The sequence below is a fragment of the Triturus cristatus genome, chromosome 5_2 (genome assembly GCF_964204655.1).
Source record: "Triturus cristatus chromosome 5_2, aTriCri1.1, whole genome shotgun sequence".
Classification (NCBI taxonomy): domain Eukaryota; kingdom Metazoa; phylum Chordata; class Amphibia; order Caudata; family Salamandridae; genus Triturus; species Triturus cristatus.
In genome coordinates this window covers 395361321-395388945 of record NC_140588.1, presented here as the reverse complement: position 1 = coordinate 395388945, position 27625 = coordinate 395361321, and the positions used below count along the sequence as shown (strand labels likewise).

At 42.8% G+C, this 27625-nt stretch overlaps 1 protein-coding gene across 1 annotated transcript in view; it reads right to left on the bottom strand.

Annotated features, from left to right (window-relative positions):
* The window catches only part of ABCA13 (ATP binding cassette subfamily A member 13), a 2655493-nt gene that overhangs the window by 946683 nt on the left and 1681185 nt on the right, over nt 1–27625 (bottom strand). The window contains exon 41 of the mRNA XM_085606362.1: nt 1369–1487. Coding sequence (XP_085462488.1) covers nt 1369–1487 — 119 coding nt within the window. The remainder of the gene's footprint in view (nt 1–1368; nt 1488–27625) is intronic.

Sequence of the window (27625 nt, the reverse complement as noted above, 5' to 3'; positions counted from 1 at the left end):
TGCAATTTAAAACCCAACTTCACCATAATTTAGGATTTTAAATTATAATTCTAGCGACACCAAACATGAATTGGACTTCTCTTCTTATTTGGAAATGACACTTATAAAATGTAATAAGGCAACTCCAATGTTATCCTATGGGAGAGAGAGGCCTTGCAGCAGTCAAATACGAATTTAAGAGTTTTAACTACCAGGACATGTAAAACTTAAAAAATAAATGTCCTAATTTTTCAATATAGTGCACCCTACCCTCTGGGCTGTCCAGGGCCTACCCTAGGGGTTACTTATATGCAATTAAAAAGGAAGGGTTGGGCGTGGCAGAAGGTGTATTTTGACATGGTCGAAATAGCAGTTAAAAACTGCACACACAGTCTCTGCAATGGCAGTCCAAAAACATGTTTAAAGTGCTACTGAAGTTGGATCAGGCCCACAAGTAGCATTTAATTTACAGGCCCTGGGCACATTTAGCGCTACTTTACTAGGGTCCTACAAGTAAATTAAACATGCCAATTAGGGATCAGCCAATGTTGCCATGTTTTAAGGAGTGAGCACTTGCACTTTAGTACTGGTTAGCAGAGTGTGCAGAGTCCAACGGGCAGCAAAAACAAGATCGGAAAAATGGAAGAGGAAGGCAAAAGGTTGGGGGCAAGACCACCCTGAGGCTAACAGGTCTAACAAAAATGAGATAGTGGCATAACACATAATGATGGGGCCTCTCTGCACAATGTAAAACTTAGTTTTTTGTAGATATTGGGCTGAATGGGGGCTCCATGAATAGTGAGTTCTGGCCCTGTGCCACAGGGTGCAGGTGCCTGTGTTACATCCCTGTAATGAGAGATGAAAATCCAAGCGTGCTGGACATTAAAGGAAATTTAGGAGACAGTTCGAGATCGTGCTCATCAAATAGGCACAGCACCAGGAGGGATATATTTTTCTTTTGTTCTTCATCCTTAAAGGAGAAGGGAACTGGGATGCCCTTCTTTAAAGCCTGGCGAGGTGCTCATCAAAGAAGTGTCATTTGCTCTATGCAGTATGGCAAGAGTGAGAGCTGGGACAAAGTATAAACAAACACTCATTTTATCAGGGTAATGGAAAGGAAAGTAATAATCCCTTGAAAAAATATCAGTTTTTCTTTTGAAGTTGTGCGAGCCCACTTCAAACCCAAACATGTCTTTTCCAAACACATTTCATTTGCAATTACACCATGCATCAGACCCAAAAGGTTTAGGCTGGATCTCAAAATGCAACACCTCTGTTCTGTCAAAGTCTTCTTCTGCAGAAAGGGAAACAGCTTGGTAGATTATAAATTTAAGGAAACAAGTTAGTTTCTGAAAACAAGTTATCAGTATAGACAGTTTTATAGATTACCTTTCTTTTTTTAAGGGTATGATTAAATATTCCTCTAAGTCAAGCCCTGACAGGTTGTACAGCACTTGGTCGTGGCTGTTCTTCAAGTAAGGAGCAGAAATATTACAGGCCGGGCATTTCTGTAATGTAAAATACAGAAAAATTGAAAAATTATTCATATGAACACACATAGCAATGTCGAGAAAGCACATTTGTCAAGCACTGTCCCAGATGGATTTTTTATTCTGGTGTGTTTTTATTAGTTTCAGTAGGCTACCATATATTAGCCTCAGAAATGCATGCAATACATTATCTCAAAAGTGCATTTAAACTCAAAAGCTCTTTTACTGTTGGAAAGGTACATTAGTTATGATGCATAATCTTAATTAAGTTCAACTGTAGGATACTGTGTATGTATGGCCTGACTTTTTGTGTGCACGGAATAATATATATTCAAGTCTAAACAATGAAAACGTCAAGGAAGGAATGAATAAAGAAAGAGAAAAGAGAGTAATAATGGAAGATGGGAAGAAAGGGGAAATGAAAGTAAAGGGAAAGAGAACAGAAGGGAAGTGAGAAGGACAGACAAGTGAAAGAAAATGAAAAGTAATAGGAGAAAAGAGGAGATATGAATGAGAAGAAGGGAAAGGAAGTTTGAAGGAAGGAAATAATGGGATGAAGGAAGGAACGAAAGGGAGGGAAGAAGAAATAAGCAATGGAGACAATTTGTAGTGGAAGAAGAAAGAAAAAGAAATGGAAAATACAAATCAGGGCGCAAGATTGGTCAGCAAAGATGCTGAGGCCGGCACAAAAGGAGAAATGGAGTAAAGAAGAAATAAAAGGGAAAGATGGAGAAAAGAAGATAAGTAGGACAGAATTAATAAAGAAATAAAGGTGAAAGAGAGAAGTAGGATAATGATCAGGAAATGAAGGGAAAGAGGAAGGAAGAGAAGGGGGAAGGGGAAGTGATAAAGACAAAGATGACAGAAAGGAGTAAAGAAGGAAGGAATGAATGAAGGAAGGGAGAAAGGAAAGAAGGAAGGAAGAAATTAACGAATGGAAACAAATATTTGGCGAGGTGTCAAATTCAGAGCTGCCTAAAAATAAAAATAATTTAGTAGGGAACACTGAAGGGATGTTAGGACACATCAAAGAAAACAAGGGGAAAGAGGGAGAAAATGAAAGATGAAAGGGTGCAAGAAAGACTTACTGAAGGAAGAGAGGAATGGTACATGAACGACAGAGGTGGACAAAACCAGGGACAAAAATGTAGAAGAGGGCATAAGGGTGGAAGAATGATGGGACAGAAAATAGAAGGAAGCAGGGAAGGGTGTAGAGGGATACGGAAGCAGAGAGGCAGGATAGACGGATACAGGAAGGAGCAAGGAAGGATGAAAAGTAAACAGGAGGGAAGGAACAAATACAAGAAGACGGAATGCAGGAATAGAAGACTAGGAAGTAATGAGAGAGGAATGAAAGGACCGAAATAAAGAAGGAAATTGGATAAAGAAGACAAGGAAAGGATGGAGGAAGAAGTAAATGAAAGAAAAAAAGAGCAGGAGCCAAACAGGAGGATACTGAGAAAGAAGCGAGGGCAAGAAGAAATGGAAGCATCGTTGCCACGGAGAAAATTAAAAATCAGAATGGAAAAAAGGAAAGGATAAAACACCAAGAAACGATTACTGTTGAAATGAAAATTGCAGCACATTGTATCTATGGCTTAAAATATGTATGACCTCAGCATATTTACTTGCCCAAATGTATGTGGCATGTGCGGTGTTACAACACAACTTGTGGTTGTGAAGTGTGTATGTGGCATGTGTGGATATGTGTGGTATCCGAAGTTACTACACATTTCACAATTTATCTCGCAAACGAAAGTCAAGGACTGTGAAGGAAGAACTACTCTGCAAGAAGTACTGAGTGGTAAAATATTAACCCAAGTTTAGGCAAATATCTGCTAATTTCTCTTCAATGGGTCCATGTTATGGATGTGTGACATTTAAACGTTGCCTGCAAACCTTTAAAATGTTAACATACTTCACATTTTGCAAATTTTGCAAATGTTACCACTTTCTAAAACTTTGCCTGTGGGAAATGCATTTTTTCACATAACCTTTGTCTGTGTTCAGCTGATTGTTTCGAGCCCTCTGCGCAGCTGGAGCGTCAGTTTTTGTGATGCTCCGGCTGTGCAGATTCCAAACTCATATCTATGAGGCCATGCAAAGCCACTATGCGTGGCTTTAAATGGCCTCATAGATATAGAGCAAGGTGAGGCAGCTCAAATCATTGCATTGCCTTGCACTGCGCTCAAGAGGCATTTCATTGGTGTTGTAGTGGAATTTCCCACACAACACCCATTGATTTACAAGAGTATGTAAACCTGGGGAACTGCCAAATCATAACACCTCCTGAGGTGAGGCATAACAAGAAGACATTTCTTTATTTCTCCTTATTATTTCCCCTTTCTATGTGTGCTGCATTCTGCCTCTTAGGATTGTTTCTGTGCAGGAAGGTGCCCCCTCCTGCATAAAAATAATCCTTCCGACAACACTGGAACCCTTGCATCATGGTGCAAGAATGCAGGCATTGTTGCTAGGCAGCCAAAATGGCACCAGCACAGGGACAAAGGACAGAAATGAACCCTTTTGCAAAAATATACAGCATACCTGCACTTTCACTTTGGTGTGTGCAGTGCAGCAAGTCCTATGCCAAATCCCCTTAAATAAGGGCTTTAGTCTCTAGGGGCCATGACTTCTTTTTCAGAATTTGTGGATTGATCAGCCAATCAGGTGGCTCCTTTCAATTTTTTTGCTGTTCTTCAGGTTTGTGATTCCTCAACAGCTCCCACAGAGACAATTCTACAGTGTCAAAGTAATTTCACAAGATCAGGGTGGCTGGACTTCCTTTCTGGGTACTGCAACTCCAAAGTAAGTAGAGCAGATCCTGTAACTTTTTACAAAATTCAGGTGGATAAGAAGGCTAGGGTTTTGCTAAGAGCAACTTCAAACTCAGTGCTGTACTAGTACATTTCCAAGTTGCCAAATTTTAATCTTGGAACCAGAGTACCAAACACCGGTGCTCCAACTTTAAGGCGTGCAAAGTACAAGGTACAGGAGAGGTTTTGCTAAACCCTGGACACCATTAGTAAGATTTATTAGTAAGATTTAGTGTTTCCTGTTACTGTATTGTTCCACATGCAAATAGTTCTTGACTTTTTAAAATATATTACTACATTCTTTGCTTAGTATTGGAGCAAAGGAGGTAGCAAGGGATTTTGCGTTCTTTCCTTTTTTAGGGACAGAAAACTTTTCCCACCTTCAACTATAGCTTCTGGGCAGGATGATTAGCACTGGGGAAATACAGAGGAAGCTGCTCAGGAGAACAGCAAGGATCAGGCCAAACATGTTAGGTCTACACCCGAGTCTAATATCATGGAAGTTCTTCATGATTCCTGCGGGAGGTAAAAGCAACCATCAAATATGTCACGTACGTTATGTGACAAAAACATGAGCAGGGGAAGGCCTGGAAAGTATTTGTTTGGATGCACAAGCACCTTAAGGGTGGCATTAACAACAATGTACTGCAGGAAAAAGTTAGAGGGACTCCACACAGGTGGTATGTACATTTACATTTGCCTTCATGCACAAACATCTTGAGCATGGCATCAATGACAATTTACTGCAGTAAAAAAAGAGGCAGTCCTCAGAGGCAGCATCTACAATTGTTGCCGCAATACAGCAGGCCATCCCTACTGGTGACAGAATGCCACAGGACACCATAAGCAGGAAAATGATGTCAGTGATGCAGGTTTCACCACTATTGGTCTGTGGGACATATATGAACACAAAAAGCTAAAAGAAATTATATAAAATGGTTCTTTTTATAGCCTACTTGTATGGTTTGAAGAAGATAAAAATTCATGTTATTTGTTTTGTATGTCAGTGCACCTGAACAAGAGCCAGTACAGATGATGTACATGAGGAGTCATGGGTGAGTGACACTGTGAGTTAGAGAGTCAGAGACAGATTGCATGAAGTTAAGTAAATCTCAAAGAACAACGAGAGAGCTAGGGAAGAATGGGGTGCGTCCGTATCCCCTGTTCTAATGTATGTTTTATCAATGGTGGACAAACCCAACAGAGTGTGATACGATCACTGTGAGACAGTGTTTGGGAACCCACTGGGTTGGTTAAAAGACCCCTCACACACCAACTTGGTTGGTGTCATGCTTCATCATTGGGGTCCCAGCCGGGTGGCCGAATGCCCCCCGGTTGTGCTACGACGCCTGATTACAGCGGAGCTGGTGTGGTGCAAAGGTGTGATGTCGTGTGGTTTAAAAATATCTCTGAGAGTCCTTGCCATTTAAATTTCATTACTGGCGGCTCAGGATATACTTAAAAACTCTATATGTGATGCAACTACAAAAGAAATAATTATCTAATAGTTGTATGTGTGGTGGGTCTACATGTTTCAGTTCGCATGGAGATGTATGGGGCTTTCGTCAGAACCAGTGAAAGTAGTGAGTGGCAAAGTGGGTAGTGGCACGTGATAAGTGAAAAAATAAAAAGATATTACCTACACACTCGCTAAGGTGTGTGGTCCCTGTGTCTGCAAACTTGCGGACACCGCAGCGAAAAAGAGACTATGGCTGAGCTAAGTCGCTGGTCGGGATACCGGAGGAGTGCTGCACCCGCCTGGCACCTATTGAAGTCTCCCGTGGTCCGGCCAGGCGGGTGCAGCACTTTGACCAAAAATTGCTTGAGGAGCGTACTCCTCCCGTATCCTGACCAGCGACTTAGCTCAGCCATAGTGTCTTTTTCGCTGCTTAAACCAGAATTTCTGATTCTGGTTTAAGATATATGATTATTGCAGAAGTCTGGGAAAGTAGGTTTGTAGAGAAAATAGGAGGGAAGCTATTGGGGTGAATACAGTGAAAGAGACACAAGTGCAAGGCTGTTCAAATGTATGAGAGAAGAACATGAACAAATGGCAGGCAGGACTGGAGACAGTGGAGAGCCATCTCTTGAAGGATGGTTCACAGAAAGACACAACGGCTGAAGAACAGACAGTTCTGGTTGAGTGCCAGTAGAGCTAGCACAGTACCTTCTGGTTCCTGTGAAAGAGCTGCAAAGAAGCACCATGGTGTTTAGCAACTTTACACTTTTTCTCTCAGTTAGTCATCGTGTTATGTCCTTCACATTGTTTGTTTTATTCCTTGTCATCTTTGTGTAGTCCCTATTCATGTGCTGGATTACCACCTTTCCTCAGTTTGGGTGAACATGGGGCTAATTAGTTTGGTTCCAACAGCTGCCTTCAGACAAACTGCCTACCGAATGCTACTGGGACTCACAATGGGGCATATTATCAAGCACGGCTTTAAAATTATCGCCGCTTTAGCGGCAAAAAACTGCTGCTAAGGCGGCTATAATGAGCTTGATAATATACCGCAGAGAATTCCAATAGAAGCCCATGTTGACACCAGAACATGGGCTTCTATAGGAATTCTCAAGGGCATATTATCAAGCCCATAATCGCCGCTTTAGTGGCAGTTTTCTGCCGCTAAAGCGGCAATAATTTTAACGCCGTTTCTTGATAATATGCCTCAATGTTTCTTGATGCCTTTGGGGCTCGTTATTGCCAACATCTCCCAAGAACCTGGCGAGTCCATACTGCCTTCCCTTCTTTGTTTATAATTTCATGAGTGTCCCTTTAAGTGTTAATCTTCCTTGTGCCATTTATTATTACAGGGCCTTCCCACCAGGACCCTGACATTTCCCATTTCAAATCCATCCACCCTCGGTGCAGAAGAATTCTTCTTTGATGTTTCCTCAATGATGCAGTGTGTTCTTTCTCTCGCCTTGACATCCACTTATACCCCTCATTCTCTTATCTGGACTGATCCAGAAGGCGGCTTAAACTATACCCCCTCTTGGGAAGTCTTTGTGGGGAGATTGATGTATTATGGTCTGTGTTCAATGCCTTCCTCTTCAATGCAGGATCAGGTGCATTCAGTGCTTAATTTGTAAAATATTAGGTGCCAGGGCTCTGACCAGGAGGCCACTGCAGCTTGCACCACCCATCACCTTTGTAATCGCAGCCAAAACAACTACTAACCACCTCTCTCGCATGTAAATGTGACAGTTCAGATTATCCCAGGTCCCCTAAGATAAAGGAATGGCTGGGGAGGCTGGTATTAGCATTTTTGTATGTATATTGTTTTTCTAAACAACTGTTATTCTGCTAATCTCTAAATTACATGAGCAGCGCCACCTTGTGGCAGACTGTCCTAAGTGTGGTGTTGGAAATTAGGTGCCGGTGCCGAGCATCGGAAACCAATTAAGTGCCTTTGCTCAGCACCGGAAAGCACCGGCTCAAATTAAGCACTGGGTGCATTCCTGACACTTTGCCAGACCAACACACACAGACATGGATTCAGATGATAATCCACTTCAGGCTATTGCACAAGTCAATAATAAGATTCTTAGTGATTTGCAGGTGGCTCAAAAAGAGTGAACCTTTTTGCTAAACAGGAATAATCTCATATTGCCTAAGCAATCGACTGAGATAGTTGAAATAACCCACTGTGGTGGCAGGAGAAAAGTCATTGACTTAAATCCCTGACAAAGTTTTCCTTTGTTGCTGGGCCTCACTGTTTAGGCAGTACCAGCAACATTTTCAGGGAGTTCTCAAAAGTTTTAATCTTTCGTTCTTTGCCCAGTACAAACTATTTTTTTTTTAAAACCAACCCTATCTTTTTCATGGATCAGACAAAGTTTTGTCCATACTTTCCCACTTGTCTCAAGATACATTGGACTGGGCCATACCCATAAATAATTGAGATAGTCCATTACAATGAAACTATTTAAAATATCTTTAATAATTCACCAGTATCTTTTCCAGAAAACAGACGTGTAATTGTTTCATGTTAATATGGTGACTTGATGCAGGGAACCTGAGGTATCATTTCATATGTTGTAAACTGACCTACCACCACTGAAACATTGATCGAACTGATGCTTACTAGAGCTGTCCTTGACTTGCAAACCCTGGACATGGTTGTCTGTCCAAAGAGATTGCACCTTCAAGAGCAAATTATTTTTTACAAATGAAAGTTACAACACCTAACAAACCATATGTCATTTTGGCTCTTATGAACTACGAAACTTCTGCTTTTTGAAAAGATGGCTGATGTACTTGTTCAAAGGAACAACTGGTCAGAACTCATTCAAGGGAAAGATTGGAAACCATTAACTTCTAGAGACAGTTACAGGCTACTTCATCTGGTTTAATGGTAAATTTTTTAAAGGGTGCTGTCAACATCATGGCTTTGACTTCGTAATCCCACTATCATTTGGAAGGCCCAAGTTATTGAATTCTCTTCCAAACACTTCAATGAAGAGTGCATAGACAACAGTCTTTTCCCTCAGTACTTGGAACATCATGGCTGTGACTTCATAATCTCACTATCTACTGGAAGACCAACGCCATTGAATTATCTTCCACAAACACTCCACTTCCATGAAGAGTGCTTTCCAAGAGAAGGCTTTCAGAAACAGCAGGCTATCACATGTCTGGCATTTCTAAAGACGGATCAATCATTGATTGCCATTCCTGAAGTGGATCAAGAATTTTCTGATGTCTTTAATAAAGCTCAAGCTGACTCCATGCTGCCTTACCGGGAGTATGATGGTCCCAATATTCTAGATACTGATGCCGCAAGCATAGAAGGATTTATCCGTTTACTATCAAGGAAGATCAAGGATTAAACGCATATCTCGAGAAAACCTAATAAAAGGGTTTATCAAGTGTTCAACATCTGCTGGTAGGACTCTCATCTTAATACTGAATCAGATGGGACTTACATGCCTTTTATTGCCTATTGTGAACATCAAAATATCACTGTACACTACGGATCTCCTTTGCCTTTGATTTTCACTAAGCTAGACTTGTGTCAGGCCCATAATCTGGTTTGGAGCGGAGAAGACGATGAATAGAAAACGCCTTTTATCACCAGATATAGCCATTAAGAGTATTTAGTCATGTCTTTCAGTCTACGTAACATCCCATCTGCATGGTAAATGACATCCCCAATATGTTGGGATTTGCATCAACAACATTTTCATTTTCTCTAAGTCTATGGAATAACATCAAAGACAAATCTTGTAAATTGTATCTTGACTCACCAAGCATTCACTTTATGGGAAATCAGAGAAATATGAATTTGAGAAACCTCAAGGCAGTCGTCTGGGTTTTGTTCTATCCGAACAAGGCATTCAAATGGATCACTGTAAGGGCAAGGCAGTTTTGGACAGGGCTGCACCCATCAGTGTATAAGAGACTCAGAAAGTTTTAGGCTTTGAACTTTTTTATAGATAATTCATTTCTAATGTTTCTAAGCTTCCTTCCCCATTACTCACCTCACAAAAGAAGAAAGAAGTGAAGTTTAATTGTGTATCTGAACATGAAGAATCCTTTCAGCAATTAGAGAAACCTTTTACAACAGCATCCATAGTATGGCATCTGGTTAGTGAACTCCCATCCATAGAACAGACTGATATTTCAGCTTAAGCCATTGGAGCCATCCTGTCCCAGAGATATCTGGTTACAGAAGAGTTATCCTATTGATTTCTTATAAAAGTCGCTCGCTGCCACCAAGCAAAGCTACATGATCTATGATAGGGATTGACTGGCAATTAAGCAGACATTCAGTCAATGGCACCCATATCATGAAGGGGGGAAGGAATAAAGCAACAGTCTGGACAGACCTTAAGATCCTAGGAATTGACAGACTTTAAGGACCTGGGAATTGTAAAATCTATTAGGTGCATTAATGCTAGGATTGCCATATGGATGTTCTTTTTCATCAGTGTTCACTAAAGAATCACCTATTGCCCATGCAAAAGGCATTAAAAAGACATACTATCATGCAACCATAGAAGAGCTTGTTGCAGGTTTACAATCTCATCACTACAGATTTTTGGTACTAGTGAGGAGGAATTTCAACACATTAAGGAAGCACAAACAAAACAAATTGTGAACGAAAGTTTACACTGAGCCTCAGGACAGAGGCTGATAAAACAAGACATGTGTTTTCAGGATAATAGGCTTTTTATTTCTAATAAGGCACCGTAGAAACACATCTTCTTATGAACCCATTATTCCACAGCAGCAGGGCATTTGGGAATCGCCAAGATTTTGGATTTGGTATGACAAACCTTTTGGTGGCATTTGATGTGAAAGGATGCAACTTTTTGTTTTTCCCTATACTTTACCATGTGGGGATCTCTGCTCTAATTGCACAGTCTCCCTATGGGAAAATTTAAGGAAAATAAAAAATAATTGAACTCGAAAATAAATAATAAATGTATGTCTATACCGAATGTCAATGTAAATTAATTTTAGATGTTTTTTTAAACTATAGAAACAAATACAAATGCTTCAGCACTACTATCAATTTTAAAATACATCTTTAATTAATGGAAATATAATAAGTTAAATGAAAATTATTTTTTCTGAAGTTTAAATTACAAAACAAAATTCCAACCTAAATAAGTGAAAAACGATACTGAAATATGCATTAATATGTATTAAAATTGATGCATAGAATTAAATTAAATTAAGTTAGGTCTATTTTAATAAAAAGTATTGTTACGTTGATATTTACATAAAAAATAGAAACATAAAACTTTTTATCGTTAAATTATAAATCTATACTCTTTTTATGTATATTTGTAGCATTAAAGTATATTTATGGACACTTTTAACTATTTTAAATGATTGAATTTAATTTAACATTATTTCCTGTGGGGTTTTTATTTTAATTGCCCAATTTGCCATGAATGGCCAACACTACTGCTCAGACCCGCTGGCTCTATGCAGCAGGGATGGTTCAAATTGTCTGTTTTTTGCCACATTCTTCACCCAACCTGCTTCATCATGTTTGCAGGGCCTAGGACTAAATAGAAATATGTAGTTGTATTGATTTTTGTGGGTGGTTCTTAAAAGACATTTTTTTATTATTATATCATTGTGTTTTACATGAACTACTATGATGGCAAACTCAGTTAGTTAACAACCTTCAAGGACAGTTCAACAACTATTGGTCCAGATGTCTGTATATTGTAGCACTTGTAAACCTTACCAAAACATTTCTCTAATGCTAATATGTCAAAAAGTACAAAAAGGATTGACATCAACCTAAGCAAATGCATTCTTCATAGTAAAGTTCTAGTTCCATGATATGTAGAGTGTAACTCCATTCAGCTGTTTTTTTCTGTAGCAGACAGCAAAGTTTCACATTGAGTTACAATTGGAAATGCTGTTTTTTGAGCTACCTAATCTGGTTGGCCATAGTGGTACTGTTGGCAAAGTGAGTAGCGTTTATGAACAGGCTAGGGTTACTACTCTTACAGGATTCCTATCATATGAGGAGATGGGTTGTATATTTTATATACAGATTAGTAAAATATAATATGCTCTTTATACACAGGTGGAGGAGGGGAATGAACCATGACTCATGATGAAGCCTCAAGCGGGCCATCCTATTCCTCCCCTCCCTCAGCAATGGTAATACCATACATATTATGTTCTACATGTGTTTTGTTTTAAAACAAGGTAGTTAACTAAAACAAGGATGAAAGTGGTTTAAGTTGTGCAGTAAGGTAAAATCACACTATAGACGCCTTGTTACTATTTGCAGTGCCGTTTATTAATGTTGCAATAGTAACATGTTCTGTGAAGCAGTAAACCATGTTTTCTAATGTCAGCTATTCTGTACTAGATTAGTAAATCTGTGAATGGTATTTAGCAATACAGTTACTCTAAATAATATTATATTGGGCCACATTTGTTTTTACTGCCATGGCAAACATTTATACTACATGTTGCACAAAAGGCAGTGATATGAAAACCTGTATTTCAGCTTTAAGGAGCTATGAAATATCACTATTTCAGAACGTGTTTTCAAAAAAGTAATTGTAATCCACTGCAAGCAGGCAAGCAATAATCCTTTGCTTTACACTACTGACGCACTGCTACTTCCTCCTGTTATGATGGCCTTCTCCCCATAAAGATGGAAATCCTAAATGCTACTCTTGAACAAGTCACTTTCACAGATGTGCTAAAACTGGACTATCTTTGCTTGCTATTAAAAAAGTAATATTGACCGCACCAACCTTGAAAGCTGCAGGCCAATTAGATGGCTACTTTCCTGGCTAAAATCGAAGAGCAATGTGTAGTTACCAATGTAGAGAAACATGCATTGGAAACCCAGTTACTGCGCCTGCATCAGCCTGGCTTTAGATCAGGTCACAGCAGAGAGCCCCTAAGCGCAGGATCATAGATGACTTTGTATGGATCTTTGGCGAACACTACACAATATTACTCCCTGGCCTATCCGTAGCTTTCAATTCCACTGACCACAAAATTCTCCTGCAAATCTTTTGTAATACGTTGTAATTTAAAGGCATGGTACTGAAATGTTTTAAAGCAAAGATGTCTAACAGAACATAATACATTCAAACATTCTCACACAGCCATTTCCATTTAGAGTACCACATAGAGCTATCCTGGGCACCCCACTGTAGGTATCGACTGACCCAGGTTGCAGATGATACAGAACTATAAAACTGACAGCACTGATTACACTGACACTCTAGAACAATGCATATCTGCCATAAGCTCATAGTTATCTAGGTGAAGCGTAAACTAACCTTGAAAAGACTAAATGACTCTTATTATTGCCTACCAACTCTAAGGTTCTCCATCTTGAAAGAATCAATAAACTAAAGGTCCTCGCTATCTTCTACAGTTTACTGAATTCAGCCAAATCCCTAGCCTTCATTCTAGATAGCATGCTCAGTCTGGCCCCCCATACCAAAGAAATCAGTTAGAATGCTAAACTGCCACTGAAGCTGGTCAGTACCATCAGAACCTTCACCCCCAAACATGCATTCAAATCTGCTGCACAGGCACTAATAATATCTTGCAAATGATAATGTTTTGGTCTAATAACCAAATATCGGAGGTCTGCCTTAATCCCATCAAAGCCATCGTCCAAACTGCTGCCACCCTGATAACCTATATTCAGAACATCTGGCAGAATTACTACAGTTCTAAACTCTGTGAAATTATTAGCACTTGAATTGCACTCTACTTATGAGATAGGTTATCTCACATCCAAAGCAATATAAGTACATTCTCCACCCCACCACCCCTTGTACAAACTAGAGCTGCCTGGTAAAAAATGAGCCTAAGAAGGAAATCTAAACTCCTTCGTAAAACAACACCTTGTATAAAACATGTCCACTATCAATCACACCTTCTCAGGGAATTCCCTTAGAATCAATATGAGCTTGCTCACTCAGCAAATCGTCAAGGCCAAACTTAAAGATCATCTACCAAATAACTGTAAATCAGTCACTTAATTCATGCCAATAATCTTAGCCTGCTGATCTTTAAGACTTTCCACTGCTGACATACTGCTGCTAACCTCAATTTCCAAAACCAGACTGTTGCAAAATGATCTTGCTATGAGAGGGTGTGACTTACTCTTGTGATCCGCACTTACTCCTAGAAATCAGGAATACTACAAGAGAAAATGTGACTGTGCTTATTTAATAATGAACTCAAGGCTGCAAACTACTCTGAAGGTGTATGTGAGCTACTGGTAGTTTGCGATCGACTGGTTGGAGACACCTGGTATAGAGTTTTTAATTGTCTTTCAATTCTACTAATTATGTCATATCACTTCTACCTACAGATGTGGTGCAGGTTCTTATCCTATTATCATTTGTTATAAAGTGTTCTTTCACTCTTTGGGGTCTAGATGTGCTGTATCAAAAACTCTAAATTTAAGACAATATATTAAATGTAATGTGTCTGTGCTGAATGCTGCTATTTTTTAAATCTATGATGGTAAGTGCATACAGAGGGTATACACATTTTTAGGCAATTTGCACTTCAATGAGTCTGTTCTTTATCTCATGCAGGCCTTCTCAATGTATAGGTCCATAAGACAGATGCACATTTGGCTAGTAATGAGGCACAGTGTAAATAGGGAGTCTGGATGAAACAATGTATTGATTATTGGAAACTCAGATGTTGCTTTAGGAGTTGCATACTTCTTCAAAGATGCATAAAAAGAACAAGTTACTTACCTACGGTAACACCTTATCCGGTAGAGACTCTATCTGGCTGCAGATTCCTCACTTTAGAATATCCCCAGACACCAGACTGGATCTGGAAGATTTTCAAGCAATACACCTTTTCACCAGTAGGTGTCATCATTGAGCTCTGCAACAGCATAATTAGCGTCGGAACTGATTTGCATGGTACCTATGTAGGAGGCACCCTGGTGTGCTGATGTCATTTACCTTGCGACTTTCCTTGCCGGTTCTCAAAACGGGAAGAATGGAACGGTCAGTAAGGAATTGGCAGCTAGAGTCCTACCAGATAAGATGTTACAGAAGGTAAGTAACTTGTTCATCTGATGGAGACTTCTAGCCACGGAATAAATACCTAAGCAATACCTCCCCGGAGCTGCGTCTGCAAGCCCGATAAGTTTAGGCAGTCCTTCAGGATTGAATGGGGGAAGTGCCCATCACAACAGACCTGACTGTTGAGGCAGTAATGTTTTGTGAACGTGTGAAGTGATCCCCAAGTTGCTGCCTGACAGATGTCCAAGGGGGAGGAATGTCATGCACTAATGCAGTGGTCGCAGTCTTGGCTCTGGTGGAGCGAGCCTGCATGCCCTCAGTGGGCTGTTTCTGGGCCAATGCGTATCCTGTCTTAATGCACAGGACAATCCATAGCAAGATGGTCCACTTCTGCACAGACGCAGGGCCTCTTGACACATGGTCCACGACCCCAACTCGCCCTGTTTGTTGCAGTATCACATTGGTGTTGTCCAGGAACATCTGCACCAGTCTTCCCTTGATCGAAGTTAGAAAGGCTTGATGCCAAGTGTATCGCCCACAGCACCAATAGGTTTATGTGGAGCTCAGATTCCACCAGAGGCCAGAGTTCTCCACATCAACCAGCTGGCGCCCCAGCCCAGGAGTGAAGCATCTGTCACTACTGTTAGATCTGGTTGAGGAAGTGAGAGGGGTCTACCACTGACCCAATGGGGGTTCATTAGCCACCATTGCAGGCCTTTTGTAGCTAACGCCGAGATCTGGACCATGTCTGAGAGATTCCCCTGATGCTACGCCCACTGGGCCTTCAAGTCCCACTGCAGAGCCCACATATGCTAGTGGGCATGTTTCACCAGCAGGATGCAGGAGGCCGTGGGACCCAAAATCCTCAGAGTCAGTCTCACTGAAATCCAGGATACATGAGAATCATAGCCTGAATATCCTGGACTCGCCATTCGGGGGGATAGACCCAAAACTGCATCATGTCCAGAACAGGTCCGATGAAAGGGAATGTCTGAGATGGAGTCAGGGGCAACTTCAGCATGCTGATGGTGAACAGCAGTGAGTGCAGAAGGTTTACAGTAGTCTGAGGGTGGGTGTCAACTGCCTGGGGCGAGCCTGCCTTCAAACTCCAGTCATCAAGGTAGGAGAAGATTGAAATCCCTGACCTCCGCAGATGAGCTGCAACCACTTTCATCACCTTGGTGAACAGCAGATAGCATCTGTGAGCAAGCAGGACGGGAATGTGGAAATATGTGTCCTGCAAGTCCAATTCTACCATGCAGTCTCCCGGGTCTAGGGCAGACAAAACTTGAGTGAGCATGAGCATTTTGAACTTCTCTTTTTTCAAGAAGAGGTTGAGAAGGTGCAGATCCAAGATAGGATGAAGTCCTCGATCCTTCTTTAACACCTGAAAGTAACGGGAAAACAACCATGACCTACTTCTGATGCAGGCACCCTTTCACCCTTGGCCAAGAGAGCCTGCACTTCTTGACTGAGCAAGGAGAGATGGTCTTCCGTCAGCCAATCGTAAACAGGTGGCATGGGTGGGTTGTCACAAGGGGGAGGGAGTAGCCCCTTTGAACTTTGAGGAGTACCCAAAAGTCTGATGTTACTGACATCAGTGGGAGAGGGTATTGCATATCCTGCCTCCCACTGGATTCCGAAGATGGTCTAGGGGCGAACTAAAGAGGATTGGAGGCAGGGGCTGCTGGGAGGTGGTGGGCTGAGCAGTCCGCAAGCCACCTGTCCCACATGGTCTATGGGACCCATGCCCTCTACCATGAAAAGGATAAGAAGCATGCTGGCAGTGGTAGTTAGGAGAGTATGGGAGCAGTTGGAGACCCCTTCTGTAGCCCCAAAACGGGCAGAAGGTGGATTGGGATTGACGAGGGGCCATAGACAAGCCCGAGGACCTGGCTGTAGCCATGCTGTTCTTGAAATGTTCCAGCGCTGAATTTGCCTTGTCTTCTAAAAGGCGAGAGTCATTAAAGGGCATGTCCAGAAGGTAAGCCTAGACATCGCTTGAAAAACTCCATGTTCTCAGCCAGGCATGGCGCTGCAAGGGCACGGATGATAAAATCACTCTGCCCAGCAAGTCGGTTGTGTTAATTCCACAAAGGATGTGAACTTAGCCGCATAAGTCTCTTCAGCAACAGCCTGAGAGAGTATGGCCTTTGGCCCAAGCCTAATCTGAGACCATAGAGAGCACTTTTGCAACAGAATTCCATAGTGCATGGAAATAACGCCCCAATAAGCATGCGGTGTTCACCGACTGCAGTGCCAAGCTGGTGCAAGGGGGCATTTCCTTACCAAAGGTGTCCAGACTCTTGGATTCCCTATCTGATGGAGTGGTAGGGAACTTGCCAGAGCTAATGTGGGAAGAGAGGCTTGGACCACCAAGCTCACTAGATAGGTTCTGCGCACATCACTTCTGGCGTGAACAACAACAATGCAGAGCCAAATGACGCCACCTATGCTGGCACGCAGGGGTACTGCTCGAAAATCTTCCGTATCCAGTCTGCTGCCAGAGGATATAGTAAGGTGAACAATACGTGGCTAGAAATCTCTATCAGATACCGAGAGGTACCCATGTAGGTAGAGGGACATTTATAATATAAGGGGACCTCCTATTAATTCAGTTTAGGATTATGAAATACAGTAGCAGGGGTGTTCCTAAATTTTCAGTACTATTTGAGGCCATCTCTTTCTACTCGTTCTAATGCCCTTTTAATTTTAATTCGATTTTTAACCACTGGACAGTTGTATGTATTCATTTCACCCTACTGAGGTACATTAAAGGAGATTAAATGTTAATATTCTGAATGCACTAAACAGCTTGGAATTCACAAGCACATTATTAAATATTGTATTGGAGTGATGGAGCAGAAGAGTTTATGCAACCTGCAGAGCAAATTGCTGCTAGCTGTTTCCAGTTATTTTCTCTCTAATGGAAGATTCTATTTAGAATTTGTAAAGCAAATGTCCACATGTATAAGGACATGCAACTTGGTGAAATTGGCCATGTAATGTTCTAGGAGTACATGTAAGGGTACTAGGACCTGCGGTGACAGGAAAGGTCGGCAGGAGAAGGGATGCGGAAAGGGAGGAGCTAGGAAGGGCAGTGAAGGAATGGGATATGAGGGAAGAAACAAGTATGACAATAAAGCTTCCGCATAATAAATACTACTGAGTCGGTGTCATCTCTACTAATTTACGACATGACAGCTGGCGACGAGAGTGGTCACTGGACCCTACTGCTCACCTTATGCTGATGGTGGAGCTGAGCTGGGAGCCCCGTTGTGAAGAGCTGCTGCTGCTGAGACGCGACCTGGGAGCCCACCTCGGTCGCACGGTGCTGTTGCCGTGTTGACCGCATCGTCAGGTGCCCACCCTGAGCGTGTGCTTTGTTTCTTCCTTTGATGCTCGACCCGATCCCGGGAGCCTACCCCAGTCACGCAGGACCCCTGCCGAGCTCCGTGGTCTTCAGTGCAGGTTTGTGCCTGGGGTGTCTGCTGTATGAGCAGCTGTGTGTGCTCGGTGGGTAGTCTGAGCACTGTTGCTGCCTCGTGTCTGTGCTCCAGGACTGAATCCTCGGGAGGAGTGAGCTCCGCCCGGTGGCCATTTTGGGGTCAGGCGTCTCCTCCAATCCCCTGGGAGGATTCCAGGACAGCCCTTACTGAGTCAGGCATCCATACAAAAGCCTGCAAATAAGTACCGTATGCCAAACACAGTGACAGACAGAAGTCAAGTGACGATACATCCTACATTCCTCTTCTTCAGGAAGAATATCACCATTATTGTTAATAGTGCCTCCCAGGATCTTTGCTGTACCTGAGACATTCTGAGATTTTCTGCAGTGTTCTGTCTGATTGTACATTGCTGTGCCAATCGTCACGTGCCATACGCTGTGGATTCCCTTGGGACCAGATTCCCACCGGCTGCCTGTGTGCATAGGTCTGCACCATGTCTGGCTCTCCCACATCGAGACAACGCCATGCTTCCCGGGGCAGCGGTGACCAACCTGGGTCTCCTGCATCATCATCGCAGACAGGAGGACACATACCTGCCATGTTGGGAGTACCTTTTCTGTGCCCGCCGGAACCCTTGGCTCTTGTATCTGGCGGTGGTATGGGTCTTCGCTGGCAAGAATGGCTGGAAGACTTTGAGGACTTCATGAAAGGTTCGCATGTCTCTGACTTGGATCAACAACTCATTGCACTATGCAATCTGATTGGTAAAGATGTTGGTCATATTATAAAAGAGCTTCCGCCTGATGTTGCGTCCTCCAATCCCGATGTGCGTGATGCACTTAATAGAAAATTTCTTCCCAAACGAAACATTGACTATGACCGATACACCTTCAATCTAACGTTCCCAGGAGAAAGATGAGTCCATGGTAGATTTCATTACGCGCCTCAAACGCTTAGCACGATACTGTGCATTTGACTCGTTCGCAACTGAAGACGCCCTTCGCTTGCGAATCATCGAAGGCTGCCAATCGGTGTTTCTACGTAGACGCCTTCTGAAGACAAGTTACTCACTCGATGAAATTGAAGATATGTCGAGAGTCAACGATCAGGCTGAAGAACATGCAAAAAAGATGGAAGCGGGAAAAGGGGAAAAACAAGAACAAGCGTTCCGGCTTCAATCTCGCTACATGGACAGACAGAGGGCAGAGCGTTGGAGAGCGTTGAAGCGGCATTGGAACTTCGGAGCACTGAGCATCGAAACGACAAGTGCAGCCCCGTTCTCGCCCTGTGCCCGTGTGCTCTGTGTCCGTGGCCACTAGCTCATTAGGACGATCCTGCGACACCCGCAGCAGGCGGCAGTGGCAGCGGTGGTGTTGGCGTCCTACATATCAAAACCCACACCAATTTCACTGACCCACGCTTAAAGGCACCCGCTCATGAGGGTTAAGGCAGGCACTGAACACTGAACACTGGCATATGCATTCGAACGTGACGTGACGTGAGCACCTTCGAGATTTAAGTGGATGAAGCGAGGCGAAGATCAATCAGTGGTAGAAGCCAGAGGCCTCCGGCTGAGAGCGAGAACAGGTGCGAGTGAGGAGGGGGAGACGCGCTGCTCTTCACTGCACTCTGTTGTTTTCCTGTTCCCCTGTATCGCCTTCTATTGCCTTGTACCATCTGTCCGCCTCACAAAAATCCCGTAAACACCTCCGCTTCCCTCAGGGAAGCTTCAGGGGAGCTTCCAGTGACCCTCGTAGCTTATTAGCCTACAGCTACAGCGAGGGGTGAAAGAGTGGGAGCCAGGAGTTTGAGCAGGAGGTGTCAAGGTACTGAGAGGTACTGAGGCTCTGTGGACCTGTGCTTCTCGGGCAGCACTTTTAAGCACTTTCCAGTACTTCCCAGCTGAGAGCACCGTCTTTTTCACTTCCCTTTCCCTCATGTGGCCTGGTAAGTCACAATAACTTACATAGGGCAGGGCTAGTGACTGTGGGCGAGACCGTGAGCACCGGCACCGCAATTTTGCTGCTGTTCCTGGATCCCCACGCATGCCTGCACTTTTCTCCCGGCCCCTGGAGCGGTGGTGACGCCATCAAAAGCAAAACACGGCATGCCCGGGCCAAGACCGGGCCAAGACGGGCCCATCTTAGCCCGTCATAGTCCGACAGAGGCTGGGCTGGGCCACGCTATTAACATCTGGCCCTAACATCACTCCAGAAGGTACTGTGACATCCTCATGTGGTACTGTGGTACTAACTCTGACATTGTTTATGCTGTTCATTTTGATATACTGATATAGTAGGGCCAAGGCCATATATGATGAATAGACCTAAATCTGGAAATGGCCAAGGGGTAGTTGGGACACTGGACACCTTTCTGTTGAGGGTTGAGTCGGCCCTCATCCACAAAATCGAGTTGACAGAACGCAGATTGTCCTTGGACCCACAAAATTTTTAACAACGAATTGCCCATGGTTCTACTGTTGCCCTTGTCACTTCTGCGACACACTCTAACCTGAAAATGAGTCCCTTACAAATTGTTACTATACAGTCACCGGGTTCTGAAAATATTGATGATTCAGCTGAAATTGACAAAACTGACACTCCACTGAGAACGTGCGTTGTTACACGAGGTCAAAAAGCAAAAATTAACCATGGAATCAGTAATTCATCCCTCCCCCCCCCCCCAAAAAAAAGAAAGGGGCATGCTTCGAACAAACCAAAAAAACAAACTAAACAGAGTTTTTCCTTCTGTAAACCTTGAGCTTCCAGGAGTAAATCTTTTGAGCTAGACTGAAACCAAGGGGCTTCTCAAGTATTGGATATTGTTGCAACATTGGTAGCTCCTCCTATTCAAGAGATGGAAGACTCTTTTATGAAAAAATTGGAACTTGTAATCTCAGCCCACTTAGATCCTATATTAAAAAAGTTAATTGATATCGAGGGCAGGATAAACCGTTTGGTAAAACCTATGTTTAGTACCTCTGTAGCTTCTGTAGCCGGTGGACAAAATGGGGCCGGGGGTATTGTTAAGAATGGTAACACGCAGCACCCTGAACCTGCCACTAGACCAGCGAGCCAGGCTGCCCCTCTAAATCAAGGGTCGGACATCACCCTAAAAATGGCACTGACACATCATGTCAGACAGAAGGGCTGTCCCATGTGCAAGGCCAGACTGCGAATATATCAAGAAATATCCCAAAAGATAAGTCTGACATTAACCTAACAGATGGACCCCGAAATGTAGTTGCAATAGAGGGGCAGTTCTTTGGTCAAAGACCTTCTAGCCCCCGCACCCTAATTTACATTTCCCTCTGGAAGCAACACCTTATACTGTGGTGTTGGCCAATGTTCCAACACTATCGTCTGGAGACATTGAGCATTGGTCAACACTGAGGAATAAATCGCTTCACTTTTTTGAGTATTGGGACGGGCATTGATAATAGGCATTTATTTTCTGAATTCAAAATGGCCCGCCGCATAGGTTGGGTGGGGAAATCTAACAAATCATTTCGGGGTGATTGTATCGTGTTCACATTTAGATCTCCAGGGTTAGTTAGGACCATACTAAATAGGATGGAGAACTGTTTTGATGGTGTGAGGGGATGTCTGTCTTGCCCTTGGGGTTCTTTTACCAGCCACCAGGAGCTGGATGGAATACTGTAGGAGAAGGTAAACCTGTAGGGGCAACACAGCATCTCCCTTCACCTCCCTGGCTCCATCCCAACCGTTTTGAGGTAATGAGCGATCTCACAGAAATAGATTGACTGACCCCAGGCCGGAACAATATAGGGGAAATTGCTATACCAGTTAGTACCTTAGAGACTTTTACTGGGGAATTAGGCTGTATAGCGTTTATTCCATCTATAAACTGCTATAACAGCCTACAGTACCCTCAGTATGTAGGAACTACGAGTTGGACCCAAAAATTGATATGAATGATACAATTGTCAATGATAACACCGAAGAGGTACTTAGGGACCTGAACCTTAATGATACTGATAGTGTTTATGAGGTTCCCAGAGCGCAGAATTCTAATACACAGCCCTTTAGGTTTACATCATGGAATATTGCGGGTATTTCTTTAAAACTAACAGATGAGGCTTGGTTGCAATATGTGAAGACATCTGACATTATCTGTCTTCAGGAAACTTGGAGCCGGGTCGATGTCACTATCGATGGATATCGCTCATTAAATACTCATGCAATTCCATCAGCTGCATGGAGAGCTAAGGGAGGGTCAGTGACTTTTATTTTGCTTAAGTATGATTAGATAAAGATAGAGAATATAATAAATTCCCAATGATACCAGCTTATTTTAATTTTTAATTAGCTGATACTATAACTTTATTAATTAATTGGTACTATATTATTTTCGATCCAAATAATACTGAGGTCATTAATATACTTAAAGAGGAGATTGATAATGTGGCTGCGAAATTCCAACCCCTGTGTATAATTTGGGCGGGGACTTTAACTGTACCGCTTGCCAATATAGCTCACACAGAGTATGTGGTGTAGTTGACATGGAAAACAAACCTGTGCTGCATTTTAAGCATACACCACAGGGAGATGCATTGAACACTATTATTCTGGTAAACGACCTTTGTATGTTGAACTCTTTGGATAGTAATCCTTCTGTCCAGCTTCCAACCTACCAGGGGGGAGGTAGTGTGAGTACAATTGACTCTATGTTAATTTCTAGCAAATACCCCTGGCTTGTAGATAGTTTCGCTGTTGAACCACATCCTGTCAGTGACCATAATCCCCTTATTCTTTCTATGTATGTCACAGCACAGAAAGCTAGGAGGGATGAGCGCCCGTTAAAGCATAACCGCAATCAAGGGGTAATGCTCAAATGGAATTTAATAGACTCAAAGCAATTTGAGGAGGCCATTATTAAAGAAAATTAAAGTAAATTTATGACCTGCCTAACCTTTGATTCCACCCCAGACATAGTCATTCAGTCTTTTTAATCAATCTGTGGCCAAACAATTAAATAAGCAAATTAGGAAACGGGACTTACCTGAAATTAGGTGGTTTAACGCAGAGTGCTCAAGGGTGCAAAGAGAACTTAAGAAAGCCCTGCAAATGGCTCCTTGGAATATGGCTCTGATAAAGATAGCAAGACAGACGTATAAAAAAGCAATTAACTGCAGGAAAAATGATTTAAGAAGAACAGCCTGGGAGGATCTAGAGAGAGCCACTGCACTCAAAGACTCGAAGAGTTTTTGGGAGATTATAAATCACCCGCTCTTCTCTAATGATGCCAGGAGCATTAACTCGACCATAACAGGTGAAGCTTGGGAAGCTCATTTTTAAAAAATATTTAATCCACGGGGCATATCAATAGAAGAGCAAAGGTATGAGAGAGTTATTAATCCACAAACGGCATATGAACTCATCTTAACACTATCCTTGAGTGAGGTCGAAGATGCGATAGTTAGTATTTCCACTTCGGCTAGTGGAAATACTTTATCGTGTGGATGATGACCCTGACATAGTCCACGAATTCCCAAATCTATTCACCTGACTCGGAAAGATGGCTCACTTTCAAGTTCGCCTGCACATAAATGAACGTGTGACACCCATAGCACAACATCACAGGAAAATACCGTTCCATCTTCAACAGTCAGTGGAGGAGGAACTACAAGATCTTCTCCGGGCAGACATCATTGACAGAACTTCAGGACCCACTCCCTGGGTATCGCCTGTCTGTGGTCATAGTACCGAAAAAAGGATCACAGGGCAAAATACGTCTCAGTGTGGATATGAGAGCACCCAATACTGCCATCGAGAGGGAGAGGCACTCAGGACCGCACATCAGTGACATGATCACGTCGTTGAATGAGGCACAAGTATTCTCCAAACTAGATCTTAATAAGGGCTATCGCCAAGCTTGAACTCCACGAAAAATCAAGATACATCACCACCTTCTCGACTCACCAAGGCCTGTTCACATACAAACGGCTCAGCTTCGGAGTTTCTTCCGCGGCTGAGATCTTTCAAGAAGCGATCAGAAAGGTCATTCACCATATTCCCAACACCCTCAACTACAGTGACGACATTCTTGTGTACGGACCAACGGTGCAAGAACACAACCAGGCACTTGACCGAGTATGCCATGACCTGTTGGAATCAAATCTAACACTCAATAAAGACAAATGTGAATTCCACAAATCAACACTCAAGTTCTTCGGACACATTTTCTCAGGCACAGGAATGAGACCAGATCCTGAAAAGATCGCAGCTTTGAACGATACCCCTCGCGAGGCTGGGGACGTGCGCTCATTCCTGGGAATGGCAAGTTACTGTGTACGTTATATCAAGGACTATGCCACCATCAGCTACCCCTTGCGAAAACTGACTAAACAAGGACACACATTTTAATGGACAACTAGATGTGATCAAGCATTCCACTCAATCAAAGCATCTGTTGAGTCGGCCAAAAATCTAGGTTACTTCGATCCTCAGCGGAAAACCGAAATCACTGTGGATGCCAGCCCCGTGGGGCTCGGAGCTATACTGGCTCAGTATGACAAGGAAGGTGATCAACGTCACATTGTGGCATATGCCAGTCGTAGCCTGACTGACACCGAGAGAGCCTACTCTCAGCCTGAAAAGGAAAGTTTGACGGTGGTCTGGGCCTCTGAGCACTTTCACATTTTTATCTATGGAAAGCACTTCACGCTTATCAAGGACCATCAGGCCCTGCTAACCATATTCGGAAACCCCCGGGCCAAAATGCCACCCAGAATAGAACACTGGGGTATCCGTCTTCAAGAATACACATACACAATCCCATAAACCTGGAAAAGCAGCGAACCCAGCTGACTACACGTCGCGGCATCCCAAGACATTCTCAAAATCAAACCCGTCTGTAGCGGAGGAATACATTCACTTTGTCGTGGCTCAAGCTAAACCACCTGCAGTCCCTCTTGCGGCCATTCTCGAAGCCACCAACGGGGATGTCACTCTGCAAAATGTGAAACACCACATGGAGGAACCCGGACATAACAAACACATTGACAGTCATGAACTGACTTCGTTTTGACACGTAAAGGATGAATTATCCATTACCTCAGATGGTATCCTGCTAAGAGACAAAAGAATCATTATTCCAAAACAGCTGCGCCAAGGAGTTGTCAACTTAGCACATGAAGGACACAGAGGTGTTGTAGCTACAAAGAGAGCGCTGCGTGAACGGGTCTGGTTTCCCTCACTTGACCAGTTTGTTGAAGCCACACTGAAAGACTGCCCGCAGTGTCAATTAGTTAGTCGAGAAGAGCCACCTGCACCTCTACAAATGTCAGAACTGCCGGAGGGCATCTGGCAACACGTCGCAGTAGACTTCTTTGGCCGGCTGCAATCAACTAAATACATTCTTGTTGTAATGGATGAATACTCCCGCTTTCCAATTGCTCACCTCAAATCATCAACCAAAGCGGCCACCACCATACCTGTACTGGATGAAGTATTCGCAGCCTGGGGTATACCGAAGGTAGTAAAAACAGACAATGGTCCACCATTCAATGGACAAGAGTTTGCTGCATTTGCCACCCATCTCAACTTTAGACATCGGAAGATCACTCCCTTGTGGCCACAGGCCAATGGGATGGAAGAAAGATTTATGGCCACACTGAAAAAAACCATACAGCATGCTGAACTATCAATGCAAGATGTTCAAACGGTGTTAAACGAGGTGTTACGAGCATATCGAACCCCACCACACAATACGATGGACAGATGTCCAGCAACCTTGATGTTGGGCACACAGTGAGCACAAGAATACCGGCCTGGGAAGACTCGGCTGGCCGTACTCGTCAGGACTCAGATCATGAAGAACTAGCAGCAAGAGACGGATTCAAGAAAGCCAAGATGAAAGAATATGCGGACAATCGGCGGAAAGCTAAACCATTTCTCTTGATGAGAGGGAGCAACCCACTCAAGAAGCAGACTGCAGGCCACAGCGACCCCATCGAATGCCCATCCGCCTCGTTGAAGAACTGTAACTATGTTCACTTCCTTATCTTTACTTTGTGGTAAATGTACAAGTTGATTTAAGCTGTTTAAGAAGGGGGGAGATGTAATGTTCTAGGAATACATGTAAGGGTACTAGGACCTGTGGGGACAGGAAAGGTCGGGAGGAGAAGGGAAGCGGAAAGGGAGGAGCTAGGAAGGGCAGTGAAGGAATGGGATACGAGGGAAGAAACAAGTATGACAATAAAGCTCCCGCATAATAAATACAACTGAGTCGGTGTCATCTCTACTAATTAACGACATGACAGGCCACACCTTTTAGAACAGAATCTTAGTTACTTTTCTTAGGCCTCAGCCCTTAGATCCCCCCCACCCACTTTTGTCTGCTTAGATCAATGGCATTAATTAAACAAGTCCCAAGTGTGTCATATGACAGCATCTACAATTCAGTTACTGGACATTTACCCTAGCATTTGATGGACCTCTATTTCCTGTCACTATTGAAAATGTGAGTTTGTGTATTAGAAGGGATTACTGGCATCTGCTTATGTGCCATCCCTTTTTCAAAGCACTCTTTTTTATATAGCAAAGGAGGGAACAGAAAGAAAACATTTATTTTTTAATCTGTTCAAAGCTGATTTTGTTTGTGCATAAATACAGTCAACTCATTGGGCATTCATTCCTCTAAACCATCCTAACAGAAGGAAAAAACAGGTTTTGCTTATCAAAGGTCAGTAGAAACATTGCTGCCATCAGGGACAGCGGCATATATCTACAGGCAGCCACCTGCCACCTTTTCTTTGCAGCATTGCTAATTCTGTCATAGTTCAGTGAAGAAACAGAACAGGAGACTGGCCGGAAAATGACAAAATCTGCCAATATTGGTCATATAGAATTTATGCACAATTTGTGTATCTCTGTCCATGTAAATACTATTACATGCATGTAATTATTGGTATAGATATATAGGGATGTATGCATTGTACAGCAATATTTCTAACTGTAATACATATATGTGTGTATGTATGTATATATATACATTCACTGAAAAAACCATAGGTTTCAGGCACGTTATAGTTAGGAATTAGCATTTAAAAAACCTTAGAAATTCACTGAAAAAACCATAGGTTTCAGGGGCGTTATAGTTAGCTGGACTTTTCACTCATACAAAACCATTGAAATTCCCCCGTTATAGTTAGTTCAGCTAACTATAACTCGCGCGCCCGCAATGCACTGCTGATGACGTCACATATTACATCACTCATGACATGGTCAGTGACATCACTCATGACATCACTGATGACATCTCTTTTTTTTTTTTATTTTTTTTTATTTTTATTTTATTGGTCACAAAACGCAGCAAATTTGGGATCTCTGACATATTATCGACAGACACATTATCGAACTACACAAAT